We start from the raw sequence: 27,359 nt of genomic DNA, 5'->3' as shown, positions 1-27,359 counted from the left end.
CCTCTGTGGAGACCTCAGTTTATTTTAGGGCTCGTGGTTCAGGCACCACTGATGGGAACCAATAAGTCTCAGAGTGGCTTCGGGATATTTTGAGGAGTCTTGGGTCTGTGAGGTCAAAACTATCTTCATAATAATACTAAGATGTTATTTTCCTTTTTATTTTTCATCCCCTTATGAGTACACAGTTGAGTTTTCCAGAACTGTAGATAGTTGATGACATTGCTCTGAGGACTAATAGAATATGTTTCTGTACATTCTTGTGTTGTCTACAGAAGTAAGTTTAGGGTATAAGTATGTGTTTTTTCAGAGATTAACCCAGTTTCTAGTTTGTATTACCATAGCTGCTGTAAGTTCTAGAAGTTCATTATAGTCTGGTGAATCATTACCTTGAAATCTCCAAATCTTCCTTGTCTCCGTGTGGACGTACAAGAAGTACTGTGTATCGTCTTGTGCAATAATATGTTTAGGTAAGTTTTGGGTTTTAATTTCTAATCAGTAGATATTGATAGATATAACCCACAAATAAAAGCTATTTGGGGTCCTCAATAACTTCAAAGAGCCTAAGGGGGGTGAGCTGTGGAGGCAGTGATAGTTCAGGGGGGAGACCTTTGTTTAACTGTCCATATCCCTCAGGGGCAGCCACCACCCAACTGCCAGTGGAGCCAGCACAATTGACTTAGACAGACTGAGGAAAAGGCCCAGCCATCGACTTCCCCGAAATCAGCCAGTGAAAAGCCCTGTGGAACACCACAGTCTGATTGCATTGTGCGTAAATTTGCCACGCTCCCTGTGGCAACTCAGACTGGAAGCTGTTAGTGGGAGGGTTCAGAACAGAGGCTTTCTAGAGCCCGTCGGACCTGAGCCGACTAGAGGTTGTCGGACCTGAGGTATGTGTTCCAACTAGGGTATCTGTGGAGTAATCTTGGATCAATAATTAAATGACACGTTATCATCTCACTTCATAGGGTTATTGTGAGGATTATTAAATGAGCTAGAAAAGGAAGCCTGAACATTCTAAGCACATAGGAAACATGTTACCAGTAGGTATTAAATTAATAGTCACCAGTAACTATTAAAGCGGAAGATAAAACATCTGGCCACATTGCTGTTTAGCTGTAGCATTTTTTAGCAACAATGCCCTGTGTAAAACTGGATTGTGTAAACCTGCTCTAAGCTCCTACTGTCCCTCTGTACTTAGGTGTGGCTCCAACCATTTTACCTTATGACAAAGTAGAGCGGCTGCCCCACAGGGTCTCTTGGGCTGCAGGTTCCCTGGGACTGCTGGTGGGTTGAAACCCCTGACCTTTTAGTTAGCAGTCAGGGGCTTAACCATTGCACCACCAGGGCTTCGTGAAGTGTTTTATCTAAAAAACAAACAGAACTTTGGACGTGTCGGCTCTCTCCTGCTTCTTTCCATTTATTGAATAGTGCTCAGCTTGCCCTCAGCACTCAGTACCTTCGGTCTTCGTATAAAGGCTGTGGGACATGCAAGCTTGGAATTTCTACCAGGTTGTTCATGGAATACTGACTTTTTTAGGTCCCAGTTCTGATTCTTTACTTTCCCTCCCTCCCTCCCTCCCTCCCTCCCTCCCTCCCTCCCTCTCTCCCTCCCTCCCTAAGAAGTACTGTGGTAGATGAATCATGGTTTATTAAAGCATTTAATTTTCTTTGGTTAATCCCTTATTTCTCTTGACTATGTAAAATGCTAACATAATTTATACACTTTATACCATATTTTTCATTGCACCCTAATGATGTAAGAGACTTCAAAAAGTTTGTTGGAATATTCAATGATCTTTTAATTCATTTCTCACAAACTTTGTGGACAGTGAGTTACACTTTGGGCTGATAATCATAAGGTCCATAGTTAGAAACCAGCTGCCATACCATAGGAGAAAGATTTGGCTTTCTATTGCTGTATAGAATGATAATCTTAGAAACCCACAGGGGCAGTGGGTTTGACTCAATGGCAGTGAATTTGTTTTTTACTGTATATAGATATCAAATGACTCAGGTTAGGTTGAATCATGATTGCCTGTAGACATATTTACTGGGGTCCCACTGGCATAATGGTTAAATACATGCCTGCTAACCAAAAGGCTGGCAGTTCAAACCTACCAGCTGTGCTGTCAGAGAAAATGTGACAGTCCCCTTCTGTCAAGATTACAGGCGTGGAAGCCCTACTTGGCAGCTTTACTCGGTATATGGGGTTGCTCTAGGACTCAGAACCAAGCTGATGCCATTTGCTCTTTTTGGTTTGTTTTCAGTGTATGTAATGGTTGCATCTGAAGATTTACAGTAACTGAAGGGCAAGCAGGTATGAACTCAGCGTGTTGCAGTGCCATAACCTGCCCTTATAGTAACAGGATTTGTCCTCAGCTGAATTGTAGTGATAGCGTGGTACAAGAAACGGCAAGCACTCTAAAGATTTTCCGGTTTGGAAAGTGTTTGCAGAAGTTGATAGGACTTGGCCTAGAAGATATATGAAGGTCCAGCTCTTAACCAAACTATAATAAAAATAAAAATTAAATAAACAAATAGTTACATGTTTCTTGGGGTGGGAAAAGCAGGAATCCATCTACATCCACAGACTTTAGAACTTAGTAGGTGCTCAGTAAAGTTACACCACATATTTCTTCTATATGTGACACCTTTAATAATGTGTGTATTTTACCTCTCTTGATCCATGTTCCATTGAATTGTAATACTAGATGTTATTTACATGTCTCTCCCACTACCGGCCATCAATCTCTTGGTCTAGAAAGGTCTAGGTACCTTTTAATCTTGGCATATAGAAGTCATGGCTGTTATTCCATACGGCGTGTGTCTTTGTTATTTGAAGAGGAAGGGTTCAAATCATGTCTTATACCAAGGGAGTGTTACAAGTTGGTCACCAGTTAGAAACCACCAGCCACGCCTCGGGAAAAAGACAGAACTTTTTACTCCCCTAAAGAGTTATAGTCTCAAGAGAAAAAAATGATTAGGGCAAAGACTGTACAGATGTGCTTTATACAATTGATGTATGTATATGTATGAACTGTGAAAAGAATTGTATCAGCCCCAATAAATTGTTAAAACAAATAAATAAATAAATAATAAGAAGGGGAAAAAAAAGTTATAGTCTCAGAAAACTCAGAGGCAATTCTACCCTGTCCTATAGGGTTGCTATGAGTCAGCATCCACTTGTTGACAACTGAGTTTTTGTTTTAATACCGGGGGGCCTGGGGGGTAGGCATGGGGTGGGCAGAGGTAGCCAGTCAGGTAGATAGGATCATATATATCTACCTACACCAAGTGTGGCTTTGAAGTAATGTTGGGTTTTCAGAAACTTACAGAGAGGGAAAATGAGAACATTTTACAGCTGTGTTGATTTGAGGAATGTGTACTGTTCTTAGGTCTGTGAAGGGAATATGGAGAGACAGCCCGCTTCTTCCTTTAAAATGTGTAATAAATAACAGAAAAGGAACCCTGGTGGTGCTCCACATTCAGTAAACTCTGAACTGCTCACTGCAAGGTTGCCCGTTCAGACCCAGCAGCCACTCTACGGGAGACAGATGAGGCTATCTGTACAGCCACTGAAACCCAATTGTAGGGCCACTTTGAGTTGGAATCCACTTGATGGCAGAACAAAAAATTCATATAATTGTGAATGAGGGGGAGTGTGGAGTGGAGACCCAAAGCCCATCTGTAGACAACTGGACATCCCCTTCCAGAAGGGTTTTGGGGAGGAGACGAGCCAGTCGGTGTAGTGTAGCACCAATGAAATATACAACTTTTCTCTAGTTCTTTAATGCTGCCCCCACACACACCCCGCCATGATCATGACCTCAGTTCTACCTTACAAACCTGTCTAGACCAGAGCATGTACACAGGTACAGATGAGAGCTGGGAACACAGGAAATCCAGGATAGAAAACCCCCCTCAGGATCAATATTGACAGTAGCCATACCAGGAGGGTAAGGGGAAGGTGTGGGGAGAAAGGGGAAACTGATCACAGTGATTACCTAGAACCTCTTCCCTGGGGGACGGACAACAGAAAAGTGGATGAAGGGAGATGTCAGTCAGTGTAAGACATGAAAAAATAATAATTTACAAATTACCAAGGGTTCATGAGTGAGGGGAAAAAATGAGCTGATACCAAGGGCTCAAGTAGAAAGCAAATGTTTTGAGAATGATGAGGTCAACAAATGTACAAATGTGCTTGACACGATGGATGGATGAATTGTGATGAGTTGTATGAGCCCCTAATAAAATGATTAAAATGTTTGCATTATCGTGTAATGGCTTTTTAAATTTTATTTGAATGCATAATAGGTAGCTACATTTTAATAAAAAGTAATTTTAGATATAACTTTCATAAACAAAAGCCTTATGTGACACTCCCATTTGTAAGGGTGTGAAAGAGTTCTAAGATGAGTATACAGAGGTGTGGGAAGAATGGAAAAGTGTATGACTGGTGGTATTTGTTGCCATAGATATTTATTTCTAGAGAGAGATTTCTATCGTTTACTTTTGGAACATTGGTGTTTCAGTAGTAGAATTCTCACCTTTTAGCCAGTGCACCTCATGCACACAGCTAGTACCTACCTGCCTGCGAGGGGAGACCTGATGCATAGAAAGAAAGACCTGGCAACATCACGATGACTTAATTCCTGATCTTGGGGCATTTTGTTCTGTTGTACATGGTTACGGCAAATCTGAAATTGGTTTGGCAGCAGCTAACAACAGTAACTTACTCGTTAGGAAAGTTTAAAAGTCAGATGTATGTCAGTGGGTATGTGGGCCTGCAGTGCCAGTACAACATGCGCTGGCAACCCGGAGGAGTACAGATTGCCTTTGAGAGAACGGTTGGTTGGAGTGGGTTTCAGTTCTGGGCTTATGCGTGCTCCTCACTGTGACACTGGGCCAGGTGAGGCCCAAAGGCTGAGAGAGTCCAGTAACTGCCTTTCCTGGAGTGAAAGCACAATTAATAAGCCGGGCAGCCAGTTTGCATTCTTTGGCCATGTTGGTGGATGAGAGAGCTTGGTGGCTGTCCTTGCTGTGAACAGAGCCTTGTCTTCTAGATTCCCTTTATCAGAGGCAGTGTGACTGCTGCTGCTCTGCAGTGTTAAGAGGATTGTGATGTGTGTGAGCACTTTTTTTTTTAAGCAAAAGGGAAGAAATTTATTGGAGCCCATACGGGAAACCCTAGGGGGGCCCAGCATACTCTACTGTGTAGGCATGCCCAGCAAAGAGTCATACTATTCACTGTACCCCCATGTCCCAGAGGGACTCCCCTTGAGCCAAGCCCCAAAGCCCCAGGACTGGCTGGGGGTGGGGACGAAGCACTTAAAAAAAAACACATTTTATTAGGGACTCATACAACTCTTATCACAATCCATACATATACATACATCAGTTGTATAAAGCACATCTGTACATTCTTTGCCCTAATCATTTTCAAAGCATTTGTTCTACACTTAAGCCCTTTATATCAGGTCCTGTGTAAGCACTTTTGAGATAAACAGATAAACTGTAGATGTTTACTTTCATCAGGGTTTCAACCCAACTCCTGATAGTATTAAAATGGGCACAGTGATGTGCCCGTTATCTCTGACTTCCTAATCGTAACAATCAAAAAGAGTCCAAGAAACCAGGTTCCTTGTCTTTAGGAAGTAGGCATTGCAGAAACCTTCCCTGTAGACGTCTCACTGCCATCCAGTCAATTCCGACTCATCATGACCCTATAGGACAGAATAGAACCACCTTTGTGCATTTCTGAGACTGTAACTCTTCCCCCCTTCCCCAACAGTTTTATTGGCATATAATTTACATATCCTACAGTTCAGTAGTTCCGTCACATCAAGAAGAGTTTTACAGTCATCATCACTATTGGTTTTAGAACTTTTCTTCATTCATGTACTCTTCATTATTAGCTCCATATTCTCCACCCCCACCTCCCCTGTCTCATACACCCAAGGAACCATTAATCCAGTAACTGTGTTTATAGATTTAGAGACTCTTATTTAAAAAATCATTTTATTGGGGTGGTGTCATACAACTCTTATAACAATCCATTCATACATCAATTCTGTAAAGCACATTTATACATTCGTTGCCCTCATCATTCTCAAAACATTTGCTCTCCACTTAAGCCTTTGGCACCAGCTCATTTTTTCCCCTCCCTCCCCACTCCCTTCTCCCTCATGAACCCTTGATAATTTATAAATTATTATTATGTCATAGCTTGCCCTGTCCGACGTCTCCCTTCACCCACTTTTAGAGATTCTTTGTGGGTAGAAAGCTTCATCTTTCTTCTTCGGAGCAGCTGGTGATTGCGAACTCCTGACCTGGCGGCCTAGCAGGCCAACAAGTAACCTGGTCTTTCTTTCTCCCATGGAACGGTATGAATTGAAATCACCAGCGTTTCGGTTAGCTGCCAAGTGCTTTACTGTTGTGGCCCCAATTGCTGCCATTTTAGGGAATTAGGATGTTCATTTTCTCCTGGCTGAAGAAGGTCCTTAGTGTTAGATGTAGGAAAAGGATGAGGTTTGAAAACAAACATTAGAGTGTACATGGCAAAGGACTGCTTTCTAAAAATTGATTATTGTGGGAGACTATACTCTTTCTGCAACAATGATTCAGGCACAGGAACAATTGTGAGCATGGTGGAGGACCAGGCAGTGTTTTGTTCTGGTGTGCATAAGTTGCTATGGGTCAGAACTGACTCGATGGCACCTAACAACAACATATTCCTAACATTATTACTTTGACTTTGTGAAGTATTTGGAGGGTTTGCATTCTCTTCAGAGATATGTACAAAATAAGTTGAGGGAGAGAGTTGGGTGACACCTGTTTTAAAAAAGACTTCTCTAAGAAGTTGTCAGTGAAAAACTATTTCCTCCCCCTCCCCTAAAAAATCTAAAAATATTTTGAGCAATGATGGCGTTTTCAGTAAAAATGGAGTCCTAAAACAGTTCGTGGAAAAATGGAATCGAATGGTAACAGAGTGTTTCCATAGCCTTGTTGAAGTACTCACATATTCTAGCCCTGGCACTGTGAGCTACAGCCGCCAAGGTTCTAGGTAGAAGAGTGGCCCCGGACTCTTTGCCAAATATGGAAAAGTTAGCAGCAATCGCTCCTTAGGGCTCCTGCCTGGAACTGCACCTCCCCTTCCTGGGATGAAACAGTCAAATCTCTTTCTTCTCATCTTAATTTTCTATGTCATTGTTTCTCCCCGTGCCCTGGCCCAGAGAGACCTTTCTTCATTACGTATTTACGGCAATTCAGGTGCTCTATAATCAGTTGTAAATTATCAGTACCTAGCTTTAAGTTTCAGGCTTGGGTGTTATTAAGGAGTCCTGGGGGTATAGTGGTTTCGCACTGGACTGGTAACTGCAAGGTCAGTGGTTCGAATCCACCGCTTGAGAGAAAGTTGAACCTGTGTGCTAAGAAATCCTATGGCTCTGTTTTACTCTGTCCTTTAGGATCACTGTGTGTTGGGATCAACTTGATGGCAAGTGGGTCTTGTTTGGTTGGGGTGGTTCTTAGCACACCCCTTACGGTGGGATTTCTTTGCCTGGGAATGCTTTAGTCATCTAGTGCTGCTGTAGCAGAGATACCACAAGGGGATGGCTTTAAAACACAGAATTTTATTTTCTCACCGTTCGGAGACCAGAAGTCTGTATTTAGGTTGCCTGTTCTAGGGCAGTGTGCTCTCTCTCTGTCAGCTCTGGAGGAAGGTCTTTGCCTCTTCATTTAAACTGACCAAAGTAAAATAACTTAAAAGATTAAACTACAACATAAACAAGTTTGAAACCATAGTTTATTTAGATATATTTCATAGACCATAAAATCCACTAATTTAAAGTATATGGCTTAATGGTTTTTAGTATTTCTAGTTTCACAAACATCAATACTGTCTAGTTCTAGAATATTTTCTTTCATCAGGAAAAAATCCTGTATTAGAAACCTGTATTGTTAGCTGTCATTTCCCAACCTGCTGTCTCTGGTCTTGCCCCTCCCCTCAGCATCTGGAAACCAGCAAACCGTTCCCTCTGTATGGATGTGCCCACTGTGGGCGTTTGATATCATACAATCATACAGCATGGTGGCCTGTTGTATCTTCTTCGTTCAGTTGAAAGTTTCCAGGGTTCCTCCATGTGCTGGTACATTGTGTGGGGCTCTACCACATTTTGTCGGTCCATTTCTTGGTGGGCATTTGGGTTTTTTTCACCTTTCACATTGGGAAGCATGCTGTTAGGAATATCTGTGGACAAGTCTTTGTGAAGACATCTTTTCAGATCTTTTGGGTATATACTTGGTATGGACCCTTTAATGTGACATCAACTTGCCCTTCTTGCAACAGATTCTTCATCACCATCACCTTCACTTACATGTGCAGCTTTTCAGTCATTGAGAAGGCTTTCCTTGCATTGAGGCTCAGTGAGAACCAGGTGCCTTATTCACTTTTCCAAGTATTCAACTTAGAGAAAACACTTAAGGAATTCTGTTCATAACCTTGGGTCTACTTGTAGACCCAGGAGTGGTGGTTTAAACTCTCCTTAACATTTTCAGAACTACCTGATTGCTTTCCCAAGGGGCTGCACCATTTTAAGATCTCACGTGGCATGTTGAAGGGATCCTGTTTCTCCACATCCTCAGTAACAAAATCACCTGAATTTGTATTTTTGCCAGCCTCATAGGGGTGAAGCAGTGTCTTACTGTGGTTTTGATTTGCATTTGGAGTCTATGGCAGTGGGTTTATCAACTCCTGTTACTATTGTTGCAGTTGTTAGAATCAAAATCAGTGACCCTGTAGACTAAGTAAAACTGCCCCAGAGGGTTTCCTAGCTCAAGGTGAGCCCATTACCAGGTCATTTGAGTTGCTGGTGGGTTCGAAGTGACAACCTTTTCATTAATAGCCAAGCACTTAATCTTTGTACCACCAGACTTTGTTTCAACCTGAATGGTTGGAGGTTCGGGCCCACCCCAACGCACCTCAGAAGATCTGTTTCTGAATGGTCACACCTTGAAAACCCCGTGGTGCAGTCTGCTCTGTGTTTGTGGGGTTGCCATGGGTTGGAATTGACGTGATGGTTAAGGTAACTTACAATAACAGCGAGTGATGTTGAGAATCTTTTCACATGCTTGTTGACCACTTGTGGATCTCTTTGGGAAGACATGTTTTCTTTAAAGCCAAATATTGCCAGCAAACTGTTTGGAATACTATTGAGATTACCTTTCTTCCTGTAGCCAAGGTAAGAGAATTTGGGGCCCAGTGATTCGAATGTTCTGGTGTGTTCTTGAAAGTCGTTTAGATCTGGCTGCTCATCAGAGCATTGTCCTATGAACAGGTGATGTGTCCATGAAGTTAATCTTCCCAGCCTGATTAAATAGTTATGAGGCCCACGCAGGCCATGCCTTTGTTGTTAATTTTTATCGCTAGGCTCAAAGAGCACAGGTAAAGTTCTCATAAGCAAGAAACTAACTCAGTGGTTCATGAAAATTTTGTTATACTCAGAATTCTGAGAACAGAATTCAGATCTTGAGCAGAGAAGGAAAATATTGGTAAAACAAGGAAAATGGAGGTTTGCCTTGACAACTGAAGTCAGAAGTAGCACTCTGGTTGGAAACTAGGAGTCCTTTTGGACAGGAATGGGAAAACCCCTGGTCTCAGCCTTAAATCCCTTCTCTCCCCAGCGTGGCACCATGCGACGGCGCTATGAAGACGATGGCATTTCTGATGATGAAATTGAGGGGAAGAGAACTTTTGACTTGGAAGAGAAGCTCCACACCAACAAATACAATGCCAATTTTGTTACTTTTATGGAGGGAAAAGGTCAGTATCACCTTGGTTCAGATCTGTAGCCTCCTGATTGGGACCAGGGAAAGTCTGGGAAGGAGGCCTGGGGCACAGTGGTTGAATGCTTTGTTGTAACGGAAGAGCTGGTGGTTGGAATCCACCAGCCAGTCTATAGGAGAAACGACTTGGTGATTTCCTCTCGCCTCCCGTAAAGGTGGCATGGCGACCTAGGAAACCCAAAGAGCAGTTCTCTTCTGCCCGGTAGGATTGCTAGAAGTCAATCAACTCAGCAGCTCACAGCAACAAACAGTAGACTCTGGAACCTGAGGGTGCAGTGTCTATGCAGCTAAGATGTGGCCTGTTGATGCTCTTACCTTTATTTTTCCTTGGCCCCCAGCCTCCCTGCTGCAAGTCATTCTCTGCTGTTTTAGATGTAAGCTTTTATTAGACTAGACAGCAGCATTGGGAGGCAATGGGGCTTCCATGGTAGTGTTCTTGCCTTTCATGCAGTATAGACGTGGGCTTGATTCTCAGCCCATGCACCTCTGTGGATGTGCAGACCTAGACCTAGCACATTGGGCCCTCAAGCCCCGCTTCTCTGTTCACTCTGCTGTAACCTAAGAGATGTTTCTTAGTAACAAACATCTATTGTCTTACATAACTGTGTGCCCAAGGCAACCAGCAGCAGCTCTACCTCATTATGCAGGTTCTCATAGCGCTTCTCCAGCTTCTCTAACCAGTGTTTTCCTGTGGTGACAGATTTTAATGTAGAGTACATCCAGCGGGGCGGCTTGAGAGACCCTCTGATTTTCAAGGACTCCGATGGCCTTGGAATCAAGTAAGTGTCCTCAGCCTGGGTGGATGTGGTTGGGAATGGCTGTGTTGTAATCAGGGCTGTGGACAGTGGCAGTTAAGAATTGAAAATGGTTTCCCATCTAGTTTTAAGAAGAACGTGTTTTTTCTTCTATTAGTAAACAAAGAATTGTTTATCTTTATAGGAGGGAACCACAGTGGTGCAAAGATTAGTGCTAGGTTGCTAACAAAAATGGTCAGCAGTTCAAACCCACCAGCTACTCCCAAGAAAGATGTGGCGATCTACTACCTTAATGATGACAGCCTTAGAAACCCCATGGGGCAATTCTACTCCGCCCTGTAGGTTCACTAGGGGTCTAAACGAAATGTGAAAGTATTGATGAGCTAAAAAGAAAACAAATTTGAGAGCCAAATGGAGGGTGAGCATGATAGTGGGATAGGAGGAAGGTGAAAGTAAATAGAGGAAAGAAGTAGGAGGCAAAAGATATAGCCTATAGCTATTACAGCCTATTTATAGCCTATTTATAGCTATTTTTAGCCTATAGATATTAATCGCCTATAGCTATAGGCTTTCGTATATGTAAATATATTAATTTATAATGAAAGGGATAGAGACCAGTGTACATATATTTATATGTTAAGTATTACAATAGCAGACAGACTTTGGGCCTTGACTCAAGGCTTCTACGCAAGAACACTTTGCTCTAATAACCTGGCACTCTTTTATACTCACCTTCCCATCACAATAACTGAAGTCAAAATGGGTGCATAAGCAAATTGATGAAGATGTGATGGTGCCTGGCTATGAAAAGACATAGTATAGTGTCTGGAGTCTTAAAGGCTTGAAAGTTAAACAAGCAGCCAACTAGCAGGGAAGCAAATAAGCCCACATGGAAGAAGCACACCAACCTGTGTGACCATAAGGGGTCGATGCGGTCAGGTATCGAAAGATCCAAAACAACTATATAAATGTGAATGAGGGGGGTTGAAATAGAGACCCAAAGTCCATCTGTAGACAATTGGATATTGTGGATGGATTCAACCAAGGTGCAGTATAGCACTGGCAAAACACATCATTCCTGAGATTCCTGAATGCTTTCTTCCCCCCACTACCATGACCCAGTTCTACCTTACAAATCTGGCTAGAGAACACACATTGGTTACAGATAAGAGCACTCAGCACATGGAATTCAGGACAGATAAACCCCTCAGGTACAGTTGTGGGAGTAGCGATATGAAGGTGGGGGGATGGCAAGGAGGGGGAAGGGGAGAAAAAGGGAACCCATCGAAAGGTTGGATATATAGCCCCCTCCCAAAGGGGATGACTAGCAGAAGTGTAGGTAAAGGGAGACAAAGGACAGTGTAAGATAATGAAATAATAATAACAATATATGATGGATCAAGAATTCATGAGGGTGGGAGGGGAAAAAAGGGGAGCTTATACCAAGAACTCGAGTAGAAAGAAAATGTTTTGGAGGGAGGAAAAAAGAGGAGCTGATGCCAGGGCCTTATGTGGAGAGCAAATGTTTTGAGAATGATGAAGGCAATGAATGTACAAATGTGCCTTACACAATTGATGGTATGTATGAATTGTGATAGAGTTGTATGAGCCCCTAATAAAATGATTTATAAAAAAGTTTTGGAAATGATGATGGCAACATGTACAAATATGTTTGATACAATTGATGTATGGAATCTTATAAGAGCTGTAAGAGCTCCCAATAAAACGAATGAAAGGGGAGTGTAAAAAAAAGAAATTTATGTCCCTTGAAATGTACCACTGCTAGCATTGTGTGGTATGTGGTTACTTTTAATTTATAATATACCCCTATTTTAAATGTGATCAATGTGTCTGATGGGAATTTCTCCATGCTTTAAGAAAAGGGGGAAAACCTCTCTGTGATTGAGAAATGGGGCTTTCCATTTATCCTCACTGGTGTTTGTCTCACAGGATGCCGGATCCAGACTTCACTGTGAATGATGTAAAAATGTGCGTGGGTAAGTGTCAGGCTGCTGTCTTCTTCTGTGTCTTTGAGGCAGGGGCTGAGACTGAAGGCTAAGGCACACTGCAGCAGACACTTGATTAGAAACTACTGTTTTGTTAGCAACCAAGGGTTTTCTCAAAGGGGATTCCAAAAGTTGCCTCTAGTAAGTAGAGTACTTAATAGCCTCACAGCATTTGAACCTCCACTGCCAGCTGGCAGGTATCCTTTGTTTTTTTCTCCCACTGTACTCTTCCCCCCACTCTCCTTCCTTCCCTGCTGTGAAGGGCTTGCCTTCCAAGGCAACCTAATCAGGAAAGGGGCTGAGGAATCTGTATTGTATCTCAGAATGAAGCTTCATTATATATGTGGTCCCCCTCCTTTTTCTAAAACTAATACAGAGATTTCCAGGAAATTCTCACCAGTGTTTTACATTTGGTAACTTGGCCAAGGCAACTTTGTAAGCTTTGAAGTGTCTACATTAACATTCCTCTTAATTAGTGAGTGGTTAACTTGACGCTTTACTTAATCAAAGATGTGTTTTATGATGTTCAAATAAAGCAATGCATTTAGGGAAATGCAAATATAAGTTTAGGAAAACAAAAGATACTGGAACCATTAAAGCTGGGCGTCCCTGTATGGCCCAGTGGTCACATACTGGACTGCTAGTTGAGAGGTTGGCAGTTCAAACACACCCAGAGTTACCAGGGAAGGACAGGCCCAGTGAACTGTTTGGGGAGGCCTTGAAGTCTCTGTGGGGCAGTTCTACTCTGCTGTGAGCTGGAATGGACTTGATAGCATCCAAGGACACAGGAGAAAATGCTCTAGGACCAGGAGGAGCTCAGCTGGGGTTTCTACAGATGGTTGATCATGAGTACGGCCTAAGACTTCGCTGGACCATTAGCTAGCGTGGTCCCTCTGCTGTACATGGTAAGGCTGTAAAGCCCTATCATGTCTTGGAGAAATGTTTCCAGCAGGGCTTGACACAAAAGAGGTTTCTGGCTTTTTCCTCCTAGCCTTAAAACTTGGCTACATATGTTTTGTTGCCTACCCTGATGCTCCAGTGCCAGTGCCCCCTCTTTCCCTTTGCTTCGGAAATGAAATGCTGTAGTAACATCTCTTGGCCACTTGAGGGCCCTTTCTACTCAATTTGAGACTAGTCTCGTAATATGAGATGTTATGTTGCAGCTAGCCCAGACAGGAAATTTCTCTGACCCTCACTGTTTCCCTGTGAGATTCCAATCATCTGCCTGTCGCTGTATCCTAGCACAGGCCCTGAAGCAATAGGTGCTCAATAAATTTGTGGAATAATCAGAATTCCTTTCCACTCCTCAAGAGGCAGGACTCTTTAGAAGTGCTTCCCCATCCCTGTCTTGACTTCTTTCCAAAGAGGCCCTGTAGGTGCAGGCACACCTTCTCTCTCTCGGTCATCAGGCCTTCTGGCAATGGTGGGCTTCCCAAAGGGTGTTCTGTGGAGGGCCAGTCCCTGCAACCCATTATAGACTTATAGCATCCAAATTCCAATCTGTATAATAAAAGGACTCCGTCAGTTATGACCCTTTCAGGGTTTTCCCACTTCATTACCATTTTGTTTCCTCAGTAATTCCTTCATTACTCAGTGATCTTTAGAAGCCATTTGCAACCTTTATTTTCCAGTAGACCAGTAGAGGTATCAAATAGTGATTGTAATGAACTAAATATGAACTAGAAAGTCCCAAGTTTTTTGAAGCCCGAGTTTTTCTGGATTAATTTTTTTTTACAACTAATGATTGTCAAAGTGTAACAAACAAAATATTGATGATTACCATAATCCATTATCACCAAACCTGACTTGAATGTTCATCTCCAGTGTGGTTGTTTTTGTCCCAGAAGGAGGGTAATGTTTAAAAACAAAGGAAGGTGATGATTTTGTCTTACACATTTTATGTCAGTGAGAGTGTGAGCTGTGGAACAAAACTGCGTGAGTTCAAATTCCAGCTACACTAAGTACCAGGTCCTTAGAATCAAATCGTGTGTGAGGTATAGTCAGTGCTCAGTGGAAGTTAGCTATCACTCTGGCTCTCGTCTTTCTGCTCTCTCATGTGCTGTGGCACACGGACCTGCTAATGTTGGCGGCATTGGGATGAGTACAGCTTTGGCTCACTCTGCTCTTCATTCCAAAAGGAACAGATTCCATTGTAAAAATTACCGTAGAGCAGTCGTTCTCAACCTTCCACATGCCGCGACCCGTTAATACGGTTCCTCATGTGGTGGTGACTCCCAACCATAAAATTATTTTCATTGCTGTTTCATAACTGTAATTTTGCTACTGTGATGATTCGGGCAACCCCTGTGAAAGGGTCGTTCGACCCCCAAAGGGGTCTCGACCCACAGGTTGAGAACTGTTGCTGTAGAGAATTAAACAGCTCAAAAGTTATCACCACCACCATTATAAAATGTACAAGTCAGTGGCATAAAAGTCCTTCCACAACATGGGTCACCACCACTGTGTAGTTTAAGAATGTTTCTATCACTCCACAGGAAAGCCCTGTTATCATTCAGTTAATCTTTGTGGATGAATGGCAAGGGGCTTTCTATAAGAAATACTCAGTAGCTGGCCTGGGGAATAACCCCTTTAAACTGAAGAACAGTATGGATGTGCTTTATACAATTGATGTATGTATATGTATGGATTGTGGTAAGAGTTGTATGAGTCCCTAATAAAATGTAAAAGAAGAAAAGAGAAAAAAATGATTAGGGCAAAGACTGTACAGATGTGCTTTATACAATTGATGTATGTATATATTTGAACTGTGAAAAGAATTGTATGAGCCCCAATAAATTGTTAAAATTTAAAAAAAAAACTAAAAAAAAAAATAAATAAAAAATAAACTGAAGAACAGACGCATGGATGTTCAGTCGGTGTAGATGAGAAGTAAGAGAATTGAGTCCAGTTGTCTAGCTTAAGTCCTGCTCCTTAACTGCCAACTGCATGCTTTTCCTCCATGAAAGCAGGATTCGTATTTAGTATGTACATGTGTTAGGATCAAAGGAGTACTGAGTGGAAAAGTCTTACTTGGCCACATGAAGAGGCTTCACAAAATCCAGGGGGAAAATAGAATGCACAGATGATAGGATTTAGCCCCCAATAAAATGATTTAAAAAAAGAAAAGATGATAGGATTTTTTTCACCACAAGCTTTTTGATGCTCCCTCATATAGTAAATATGCCAACGGGAGTAATTGTTAGTTTGAACATTGCTCATTCTCTGTGATTTGATTTTCGGTTGATCATACATCTTGAGAGCAGGAACTGCCCTCTGGCCTGCTACTGAATACCCTTAGTAAGAAAGGCTCACGGGTTCCTTTCCGCCATGCTTCACCTTAATATATGCAAAGATATTGATGGCTCAGAGGAGAGATCACTTTGTCTTTTCCTGGCAGGGAGTCGTCGCATGGTAGATGTCATGGATGTGAACACACAGAAAGGCATCGAAATGACCATGGCCCAGTGGACCCGCTACTATGAGACTCCAGAGGATGAGCGGGAGAAGCTCTATAATGTCATCAGCCTGGAGTTTAGCCACACCAGGCTAGAGAACATGGTGCAGAGGCCCTCCACGGTGAGTCGGGCGGTCGCCACCTTGTTCCTGTCACCACGAGGGTGGTTTCTGCCCTGGCAGAATTGATAACTTTCTGTGTAGGTGAACACGACAATTGGATAAGACTAACTCGTGTTTATAGGAGGGCTCTCATTTTGCAAAATAATTTTATTTAGGGAGGAATCTAGTACACAGTCTAGTACACTGATTTGCTTAGTCTTGTTGCCAATTACAGTTAGGAATGGTGGTCATGACATAGAATGGAGATGCTCAGAATTCGCTCTTAGGAGAGTCATCAGTGGGAAGTCTACCTAAGAAATGTCTGGCCTATAGTTTCATCCTTGTTGATAAGGTTGACTAAAACGTGATTGTTGTATGAGACATTGCTTAGAATGATGTAGGAGTAACTAGTAGAGCTAGTCACCCTGTCCTAAGGGGAAAGTTAACCAAATTTTGTTTTGAGTGTTAGTTTTCCTGAAGGCACATATTAGTGTAATAGCTCACCTTGGGACTGCCTACAGAATGCTGGGAATAATTAGTTTCTTGAGGGGACTTGGTTTCACTTTCGGAATCGATTTTGTCATATTTGCACCTAGGCTTTCCTTCTTTATTTATGAACTTCCTGATTCAGAACTCCCTTGACCCAAGCATTCCACCTGGAACAGTGAGACTTGGATTCTCTTGTCATTTTATTAAAGTCAATATTTCAATTATTTATTCCAGCTCCAGTCAAAGTATCTTACTTGTGTCTCTTGATTTCCAAAGTTGATAGAGTAATTGCTTAAAATTTTGTTACTTAGTGTATACCTCCGTGGTCTGATAATGTATTGCACTGTTCTTCATGCTGGCACACTGGCACCCATCAAACAGAAGGCGAAAAGGCTCTCCTATTTCAGTGCCTGAAGAGACAAAATTTCCTTCCATTGCTTCTAGTAGCTACAACTCGGTGCAGAATTTCCCATTAAGCAGTCCCCTCCCCTCAGAATATTAATAATAGGATTCTTTTTACATGATCATTATGTGATCACGTGGAAGTATTAGAAGCGAGGTTGTTAAAATTGGACTTTTTGTTGCCAAACATAGTCCATTTAAACTAATTTTTTTAAAATAAAGAATTCCATGGAAGAGAAGCATTGCAATAACATTGGCCATTCATTCATTTGTTCATTTGTTTATTTCTGGCATCTCAGTTTCAAACTAACCTGGTTAGAGCTGTGAGAGTAAGACTTGGCCAGAATCCTATGGTCCCTGTCTTAAAAGGTAGGTGAAGTGAGTGGCCGTTCACAAATTGCTGTCTTTATGGCATCCTTGGTTTTAATGATACCCACACTCCATTGTCTTGTAAAAAGTGGGAGAGCCTGTGAAGGGGTCAGAAAGAGAGAATTATCGGGGAGTAGAGGCCACAATGCTCAAGTATCATTCGGGATGGAAACACCAGGAGATGGAGTTTTCAGTCATCTGGCCCGGGAAGAAGCAAGCTTTTCCCACTGAGTCATGTAAGCAGTACATGACAGCACATAGCTTTTTCTTCCCGTATTTACCCCCTAAAGGTGTATCCTCCATTTACACGGGACTTTTCCTCTAGATATCCGTGGTGCTTTTTAAAAAGTCAGCTTGATTGTGGTATAACTGGCATGCAGTCGGGGCACCCATTTGTAAGTGTGCATGACAGTAAATAGTGACAGGTGTGCTCGCTATGTAACCACCATCCCCACACCACAGTCGATGTAGAAAAAGTTTCCTGCAGGTGTTTCTCAGCCTAGAGCTCCTTGGCTCTTAGGACCCTCCTCACTACAGAGTGTGCTTATTGATTCTCTGAGGGCCTGCCTCGTGCTGAGCACACTGTTTGGGGGCTAGAGGTGCTCTTGTCCTCACAACGGTCCTTGTCTTCTGGGGGCAGACAGACAAGGAACTGGGTGTTGGTATACTGGCATATGGCAGGTGCTTCAGAAGTAAGTGCCTATGCAGTGTTGTGGAAGTGCCTATGCAGTGTTGTGGCAGCCCATAGGAAGGATCCATCCAAACTCAACTGGAGGGAATGGGGAGGGAAGAAGTAGTACCTATATCTAACAGAGGAAACGAGGCAAAGAGGGTAGAGACTAGGACTCGAGGCAGAAGGACTAGTGGGACAGGTAAGGTTGGCATTGTTTGAGCCAATGGGGTGTTAGCCAAAAGTGGAGTGTCCTGGTGAGTGGGCATGTGTGCTGTGGTCACCCCAGCTGTTCCAAGAAGTGAGGGACAGTGGAAATGACAACAGGTACTACGATCTGCAGATTTGTCTAGTCAGGGAGATTCATTCATGGGCATAGGACACTTTTGCACAGGATATGGGCCTATTCTTGTTGTGCCTTGGTGCCTGTGTCTGTGTGGCCATGTAGTGACTACTAGTTTCCAAGGCTGAGATCTTCACACAAGCAGATTGCCCATCTTCTCTCTCGCGGCGTGGCTGATGGGTTTGAACTGCTGACCTTGGATTAGCAGCTGAGGGCTTAACCATTGCACTACCAGTGGTCTTGATTAGGTATATTAAGTCTAGTTTAGACTTGGTATGGCAGAAAGATGGGACTTTGTGATCTCATACAGAGTTACAGTCTTGGGAACCTACAGAGGCTGTTCGACCCTATCCTCTAGAGTTGCTATGGTATGAGTTGGTGTGGACTCGAAGGCATGTGTTTGGGTTGGTTTAAGGTGTGGTATTGATGCTAAAAAGGGAGAAACTAGCGATGGTCCTTAGAGGAGACCGGCTCTCCTATGGATCAGACCCCTTAGCCAAAGGCCTATCCAGAGGCTAAGAAGAAAGGGGGACCACATTGCTACAACGTTCATTGTGTAGTTGGGAGATCCCCAATTATGCCAAATAAAGGGAAGCCAGAGGGACTGATTTGCTGCTACAGGTGGTCCAGTCTACTTTCCCTAAATGAACACTTGCTAAAAAATACTCTTGTACTCCAAGCCTTTTCCTCTTCATGCAGACACCTGCCAGTGGGTCAGTGGGCTAGGCCCTGCCTTAGAACTCCTGGCTTCTTCCAGTAAGTTAGCCTTTACCAGTTATTCCTCCCCTTCCTTGTTTCTCCAAGTCCCTGGTGATCCTGGCCATGGGAACTCCTGCGACCTTAGTTCTATGCTTTTTCGGGTACACATTGTAAGGTAAATCAGTGTTCAAACACAGAGATTGTTTAGAGAAAGCTCACCAGATGCATACGTTTAAGACCATTAGTTAGATATTTGTGACATCAGCCCTGTGCTAGATTTGTGGGTGTTTGGCACTGACAGCACCAGGGACTGTTGTTCAGTGATTGAGTGGTGATATTTGAAGGTACAGAACATGTGATAGGCCAATGGAAACTATTGAGTTAAGTTGTTAACTGTTTTCTTTCCCCCTCCTTTCATCAAACGCGATATAAAAGGTTCCCAAACTCTGATGACATTTAAAACCATTTTTGTGTGTTTATATTTAACTTTCACAGCATCCCTTCAGGGCAGTTATCCTCATTTTACAGATGAGTTTCAGGGACGTGAATGGTCTTGAGGAAGCATGATAGGCCGGGGGCTTCTGATTTCCAGCCTCCCAGTAACTATAGCCCATGACCATGCAAGGCTACAGATTCATGCTGGACTTCTCTCCTCTCCCCACCCCATACCTTAACTGTCTCATGGAACACTTACAAGTACCTTTTAGATGGCACCTTTGATTGGATAAAAAAACAACAGCAAATTTATACCAGGGTTGTCCTGCAAGAGTAGTAGGACTACTACCAGGCTTGAACATTGCTGTATTAGTAATCACTCCACGTTTATTAGTACTGTTCTTTCAGTCATGTTGATGCGACCATTAGTCTTTATCCTCATTGAATAATTAATTCCAGAATGTTTGCTTATTGACCCTAGTTTTCACCAATAGATTGTTTTAATTCACTTATAATGGTAGTCTTTCAATATATCTTTCAGGAAATAATGTTTTTCCTGACTTTAAATTTATCTTTAACCCTGACCCTGCCTTTGAAGCATAAATGTCTCTCCTCCTTCCTGAAGGTGGATTTCATTGACTGGGTGGACAACATGTGGCCACGGCATTTGAAGGAAAGTCAGACAGAATCAACCAATGCCATTCTGGAGATGCAGTACCCAAAGGTGCAGAAGTAAGTGCCTTCCCTGCATCACCTCAGGGTGTGATGGGAGAGCTCCAGAACCTTGTTCCGGGTGCTGGGTAATCCAAGAGATGGTCTACTGCAGGAGCAGGCTTTCTCGTTCAAAGCAAGGGGGGAGAGCGAGAGAGAGAGTTGTATGTGTGTGTGTCAGTCAGAGGGCCACAGCCTCTGGTCACCAGAATGCATCCTGGCACTCTGGTGGCTCCAAATTCCCTTCCTCACGCACTGGGAGTTCACCCAGGGGCACTGGGGTGGGGTTATGGGGTAGTGTGGCCTGTGGCAGGAAGGGACCTCTTTGCTTACCAGTGCACTAACCCTGCTGCTCTTTTTGGGTCAGGTACTGTCTAATGAGTGTCCGAGGCTGCTATACTGACTTCCATGTGGACTTTGGTGGTACCTCTGTTTGGTACCACATCCATCAAGGGGGCAAGGTACGGTCCAACTTGTGATGCACTCTGAAGCTGGTTATGTGACTTGGCTTTGGATTTTGCATGCTGAATATACCCTTGACACGAATCTATTAAGAAAAAAATTGTCCCAACCCATATCTGCAGGGAATTGTAGGCTCAGCTGTGCTTCTTGGCAAGAGCGCAAAAGGCATTAGAATTCAGCTTCCCCTTATGAAAAGTAGTGGACCTTACGTGAAAGTCGAAATGCAGTGAAAATATATCACACATTTAGGTTGAGGGGAGGGGGTCCTCCTCTAGCACAGCTGTACCTTTGGATACCAAAGTCATTCAGAACTTCTTCAAGTTTTGTCCTATTGGTCTTGGCAATGGCCATCTTGGAACAAAGCAAGCCAGGACAGTGTCTGGCAGGTGTGATACCCAACTACCTGTGCCTTGCGGTAGGCTGTGTGAAGGACTACGTCGATAACAAGCCAAGGTGACCCCCTCCTGGAATCTGGGGTGGGGAGTCCTGGGTTCCCAGTCTAACCCCAGGGCCCTCTCTTCTCCCTGGTGCCTGTATATTTTAGTAACTGTATATCAGTTAAGGGAGACGACTGGGTCATGTCAATGGCTGTTAACAGACTGAAGTTTTTTAACTCACAGGTCTTCTGGCTCATCCCCCCTACAGCCCACAACCTGGAGCTGTACGAGAATTGGCTGCTGTCAGGGAAACAGGGAGACATCTTTCTGGGTGACCGGGTATCAGATTGCCAGCGCATTGAGCTCAAGCAGGGCTATACCTTCGTAATTCCCTCAGGTAAGCAGGAGCCGGGAAGTAGTTGTCCACTCCAGCCATTGTCACATCTTGAACAGTGTCTTCTCCTTTCTTTGTGAAGTAGTGGCTGAGAACGTACTTAAAAAACAACCCTAAGCAGTGATTCTCCACTGACGGTGTGCGTCAGAATTTCCAGTGGAGGCTTTTCACACCTTCTCGTGTGGGCGCCACAGTAGTCTAGGCATCTAGAATCTCAAGGCCACAGGCCTGTTTTGCAGGTGATCCCCAGCTGCCGAGCCAAGTCTTCTAAGGCTGCCGGGAAGAATCAGTAGCAACTGTGATTAATCAAGTCACTGGCTAAAAGCTAAGCACCCTAAAGAGCACCAGTGCTGGAAGTCTGTCTGCTTACTGCTGTAAAACCATTTGGGGCAAACATTTAAATTTCTCCTCTCATCTTGTCATGAGGGGAAATTGAGAATGTGTGTAGATCATGTGTGTAGATCATGGCAACAGCTCTGTTACAAGCTTATTATATGATAACAGCACTTTGCATTCTGTTTCTCATTTAATAGTTACCAGTAATCTGGTGAGGTGTAACTTAACTTGATTTTATAGAGGGGAAAGAGGTTTAAGAGATTTGTTAACTTGATTGATCCCTAATGAGGTTGAGTGAAAAGGGGGGCTGATCCTGGAGTCTGACTCCGGCTCTGAGAAAGCCGCCTTACACTGCTTGCTTCCAACCGCTGCTCTCCGGTCCCTTTCTTCTAGGGTGGATCCATGCTGTGTATACTCCTACAGACACCTTAGTTTTTGGAGGCAATTTTCTGCATAGCTTCAATATCCCCATGCAGTTAAAAATATACAACATTGAAGATCGGACTCGGGTAAGTAATTCTGTGTAACAGTTGGGTATGAAGATGTTTACGCCACTCAAGATGTTAAGCAAACGCTGATAATTTGTTAAAACCCACTTTTCTCTGGATTGAAGTGCTGTCTCACATGTTGGGAACATAGGAAAAAATAATTTAGTAGGAGCTAGATGTTTGACTTTTAGCCACTCAAGTTTTTTGAGGTTCTTGGTAATCTCTTGAGCCATGTCTTTTCATTTTTATGATCCTAGATTAATTTGGTACAGTGGACCTTTAGCAATTCAAGATTTACAACCTTAAATTCATCTGTCATCTTTATTATGATTACTATAGAACACTTAAACTGTCTTACATGTATGTCTAAATGCGCAGATGCCTTTCTCAGTGGGTTCCATGAGAACAGAAGGTCTACACAAAATCACTCCTGTGTCTTCTTTACTCAGTTTCCCTGTGGCTATTACATAACATCAACCTTTGTAGGCAGGTAGAGAAGGTAGTGTTAGGGACACTGGAGTCCTCAGGCAGAATCTGACAAACTTTCTGTCAAGGGCCAAATAGTCGATGTGTTGTGCTGTGGTCTCACAATACCTGACCCTACTTAACTCTGTTTTGCATGGGTCACTTTAGTGACCGGGCATGACTAGGCTCCAGCACGGCTTGTTTATGGGTGCAAGTTTGAGTCTCAAGGGTCACCGCTGTTATTTTAATTTTTTAACCCCTTAAAAACCAAAAACTGTCCTTAGGGCAGAGGCCTTTGCAAAACAGACAGTAGACCAAATCTACTAACTGTTGCCAAGTTGGGCTTTGGGAAGTCAGGTCTAATTCCCGATCAGAATCCTAATCAAAGCTCAATAGTAATATGGGGATGAAAGCAGGAGAATTGACACTAAAGCAGCGACTAGAGCGCTGCAAGCCATGCTGTTCGGACTTCGTTCACAAAATGATTTAGCACCAAAAGTACACTATGAACAGAGATTAGCAACTGTGCAGAAATGCCAACAGTGTTAGCAAAGGAGGGTCCTCAAGTGTTCATGGTCCAGTTGTGCTGCTGTTCTTGGAGCACGGTGTTCAGGAGTGATCACTGACCCTGGTACTTGGTAAAGTCGGGTAACCAGCCACAGAGGACCTTTCTTGAAGCACTCATGTAGGTCTAGGAGCTGCCTACCTATCACCTCATACACACACTTGGCATTGTTATTGGCCTTTTAGAATAATTCAAAGAATCGGTGCTTCCAGATAAATTTTACAAACATGAATTTCTGCTTGTGAAGAAAAGCTCAACTACAAAAGTTAATAAGTAGTTTAAGAAGTTCAATGTTGTAATCAAGGAATATCTGTAAAAATAGTTTAAATGTTTCAAAAGAATATCTAATTTTCTTGTTTTATTCTGTATCATTTTAAGAAGTAATGCCACCCACCTGCTGTTGGATGCAGTCCGGAAATTAGTTTTTAGAAAGCATTCCGTTTTCATGGCTGAAGATAATTGTTTTACCTGGGGCTTAATTGGTTGTTCCATTTCAGGGACCAAGTACCTGCTATGTCTTCCTGTAGAATGCATTCAAGCAAGAAAGGGAGGCTAGGCGAGGGCTTCATCAAGGTGTGGGGGTAAATTCCACTATTTTTCCATCCCATTTTTCCATAGATGATTTGAAGCTCCTCAAATCGTCAGTAGCCCAGGTACAGTGAGCACCTTTTGTCTGCATGGCATTCCATGCAGTCAGCTAAACTGGTAAAAAACCTGTCTCGATGTTTCAGATTCTTTTGTACACTTCTTTGTCCCCATCTGACCACCATGATACTCTCTCTTTCCCAAGTATGACTTAATTATTTCATTCCACACGAGGAAGCCTTTCAGTTTTATGTAAAACTTAACACACATACAAACCCAGAATTTCGTTTTTTCTTTCCACACCAAAACTTTATAACTTGCCCAAACCAAACCAACCCTTATAAGTTTAATACTAATATCAACTGACAGTGTTTAAGTAGAAAGAATATAGTTCGCGAATGTTCTACAGAAGTAGTAGTGAAGCATATTGTAGATTCAAGACATTGTTGAATTTTACTATATATATAAGTTGTAGAAGTGTATTATTCCACTGGTAATGCTGAGCATCTCAATTTTTATAATGAAGATTTAAAAAAAACACCTAATTTTAACCCCATCTTAGAAATTATACTCTGGTGGTTGGCAGTCTAGGGGAACTATGATTCAGGTAAGTTAGGTATGCATTACAGTGCCTTGGCTATTATTGATAAAATACCCACATGTTGAATGCTCTTATTTCATATGTTACTTCCTTTTTCTTCCCCCTCCCCACCCACTGTCAACCCAGCTCTTCCGTAGAGCTCACAAAGGCTGGGAGGATAGGAGTTGTGCTGATCTCCTACTAGAGGCCCTTCCAGGAAATGCTTCAATGCTTCAGAGGCTAGTGGAGAGGCAGAGTTGATTTGGTTGTGTTTTATTTTTCAGAACCATGTACCTATTAACTTTGCCCCTACTAACCAGAAATAAAGGCATTTGGTATTTAAAGTAAGGGAGGAAAAGCCTACTTCCCATGTAAACAGGCCCAGAGTCGGCACCAGAAAGCTAGTGGGGCGAGTGATGCGAAACCTCTGCCTCTGGTGCCATCTCCTCACTCCATGTGCAGTTCTTCTCAGCCGAGGAAGACTCCCCGGCAGGGGGCTTCTCTGCAAGACAGGATGATTGCTCGTGGGTGACACATTCACACTGATCTGCAGGGAGTTGGGTGACTTATTCTTTTGAAGAACGGCCTCCAACAGAAGCCAGCTAAGTATCTTTAGGATGGTCCCATCATTGGCCTTACTCACTAACCAGCCCAGGCTCACCTGGCTTGTCAGTGGCGGCCGGGACAGATCTGAAAGGTACTTCTCATGCTCTTTCCGCTGCAAAAGGACAAGAAAACGGAAGGTAGTGTCTGGCCAGCTCACACGAACCTTAGTTTGATTTGTGAACATATGAAATTGGCAAACGACCCAAGTCCTCAGCTGCAAAGCTGAGTGCCAATAGTTGGGGCAATAGTGCTGTGTCCTGGCCTGGACCCAAAATGACACCGAGTCTCTTAGTGTATTTCCATATCTGCGAGGACATTGTAAGAACATGTAACTGCAACCCATGCCCTGGTTTTCCATTGGCTTCGTTGTTCCACTGCCTTCTGACGCAGGAGAAACTGAACAGTGAAGGCGAGAGTAGAACTCTCAGACCACCTTCTCAGTATCTGACACCCACATTTTACCCCGTCCAACCCCCACCTCACCCCCCAAAAAACAAGTTTTGTTTTGTTTTTGCCATTTTCCATTCAGTCAAAACAATTTGCTGATGGATCTGACTGGTCTTTCCAAGTACCTCTTACCTAGAAAGCTTGTGTTTCAAGATTCCAGGTTGACTGGACAGAGTTTTACCTGCGTTAATTAGTACAGTGCTTCAATATATTTTACTGTCTTGCCCTGAAAATTGTCATTTGCTTATTTTTTCACGACTTATTCCTGTATAGGTACCAAACAAGTTCCGCTATCCCTTCTACTATGAGATGTGCTGGTATGTGTTGGAGCGCTATGTGTACTGCATAGCCAACCGCTCCCACCTGACTAAGGAGTTTCAGAAAGAGTCTCTCAGCATGGGTAAGTGTGCTGGCCACCTGAACTGTCAGACAAGACATGTCTTACAACCTGCGAGGCTGAGGCACAGGCCAGGGATGTTCAGTAGGGTAAGCTATTGTTCAGTAGCTTAGTGTTGGTTGGTTTGCTTGCTTGCTTGTCTGTGTGTTTGCCTACCTTCCCACTTACCCTACTTGAAAGTATAAAAATTCCTCACTTGAGCTGAACGCTGATTGTAGTTTATCCAGTTCTCTGGATGAAATGCCCTGGATCCCATCTTTGTCTGAATTATTAGAATTAGCTCCTCAAGAAAGATGAAGATTGTTCAAAGGGTTAACTGTACAATGAATGGTCTTTGGGCACAGTACAAAATGAAGTTTGTTTTATTATAATAATTCTTAAAATGTTCCAGGCACTATACCAGGTAGTCATTAGAATTACCTTTGGTGTAGGTGTTGCTGTCCCTGTTTCTCAGGTGCGGACATTTAACTTTGAAGAGGCTTAAAAACACATCTGTGATATCTCTTACAGTTTGTTAAGTGGCAGAGCCCTAACTTAAACGTAGGTTGGTTAGACGCTAAAATGTATGCTTTTAACCCTGGTTTGTTAATGTTTGCTCATGTTTATCAAGAAAAATATTTTATCAGAAGACCCAAAACAAGGAATTATATGGATGCGAACGTGGGAGGTCAGAGTGGAGATGCAAAGTCCATCTGTAGATAATTGGACATCCCCTTACAGAAGGGTCACAGGAAGGGACGAGCCAGCCAGAGAGCCGTATAGCACCAACAAAGCACACAACATTCCTCCAGTTCTTTAATGCTCCCCCCCCCCTACACACACACACACACACACACTTTCATGACCCCCGTTCTACCATACAAATCCGGCTGGACTGGTGCATGTATGCTGGTACAGACCTCTTGTCACACACGGAATCCAGGACCAATAAACCCCTGAGGAACAATAGTGGGAATAGCAATGCCATGAGGGGAGGGGAAGGTATGCGGAGAAAGGGGAAACCAATCACAGTGATCGATGTATAACCTTCCCCCCTTCCAGGTAAACAACAGAAACATAGGTGAAGGGAGACAGCAGATGGTGTAAGATATGAAAAAAATAACTGTAATTTATTAAGGGGTCGGATCACAAGAGTGAGAGGGTGGGGGAGGAAGGAGAAAAACTGATACAAAGTGCTCAAGTAGAAAAAAAATGTTTTGAAAATGATGATGGCAACATATGTACAAATGTGCTTGACACAATTGATGCATATAGATTGTTATAGTAGCTGTAAGAGTCCTCAATAAAATGATTTAAGAAACAAAAAAATAAAAATATTTTATTGGATAACAAGATTTTTTTAAAGAACACCTTTTCATCTAGGCTGTCCCATGCTTTAAA

The 27,359-nt window shown here is 42.9% G+C and overlaps 1 protein-coding gene across 1 annotated transcript in view; it reads left to right on the top strand.

Moving 5' to 3' along the window:
* The window catches only part of KDM2A (lysine demethylase 2A), a 95,440-nt gene that overhangs the window by 39,257 nt on the left and 28,824 nt on the right, over positions 1 to 27,359 (top strand). The window contains exons 3-11 of the mRNA XM_075545298.1: positions 9,682 to 9,820; positions 10,544 to 10,622; positions 12,549 to 12,595; positions 16,002 to 16,180; positions 20,192 to 20,298; positions 20,645 to 20,738; positions 21,360 to 21,513; positions 22,240 to 22,355; positions 25,856 to 25,982. Of these exons, the coding sequence (XP_075401413.1) occupies positions 9,682 to 9,820; positions 10,544 to 10,622; positions 12,549 to 12,595; positions 16,002 to 16,180; positions 20,192 to 20,298; positions 20,645 to 20,738; positions 21,360 to 21,513; positions 22,240 to 22,355; positions 25,856 to 25,982 (1,042 nt within the window). The remainder of the gene's footprint in view (positions 1 to 9,681; positions 9,821 to 10,543; positions 10,623 to 12,548; positions 12,596 to 16,001; positions 16,181 to 20,191; positions 20,299 to 20,644; positions 20,739 to 21,359; positions 21,514 to 22,239; positions 22,356 to 25,855; positions 25,983 to 27,359) is intronic.

The sequence above is a fragment of the Tenrec ecaudatus genome, chromosome 4 (genome assembly GCF_050624435.1).
Source record: "Tenrec ecaudatus isolate mTenEca1 chromosome 4, mTenEca1.hap1, whole genome shotgun sequence".
Classification (NCBI taxonomy): Eukaryota; Metazoa; Chordata; class Mammalia; order Afrosoricida; family Tenrecidae; genus Tenrec; species Tenrec ecaudatus.
The sequence above is the reverse complement of the archived record's forward strand: the minus strand, read 5'-3'. Positions and strand labels throughout refer to the sequence as shown.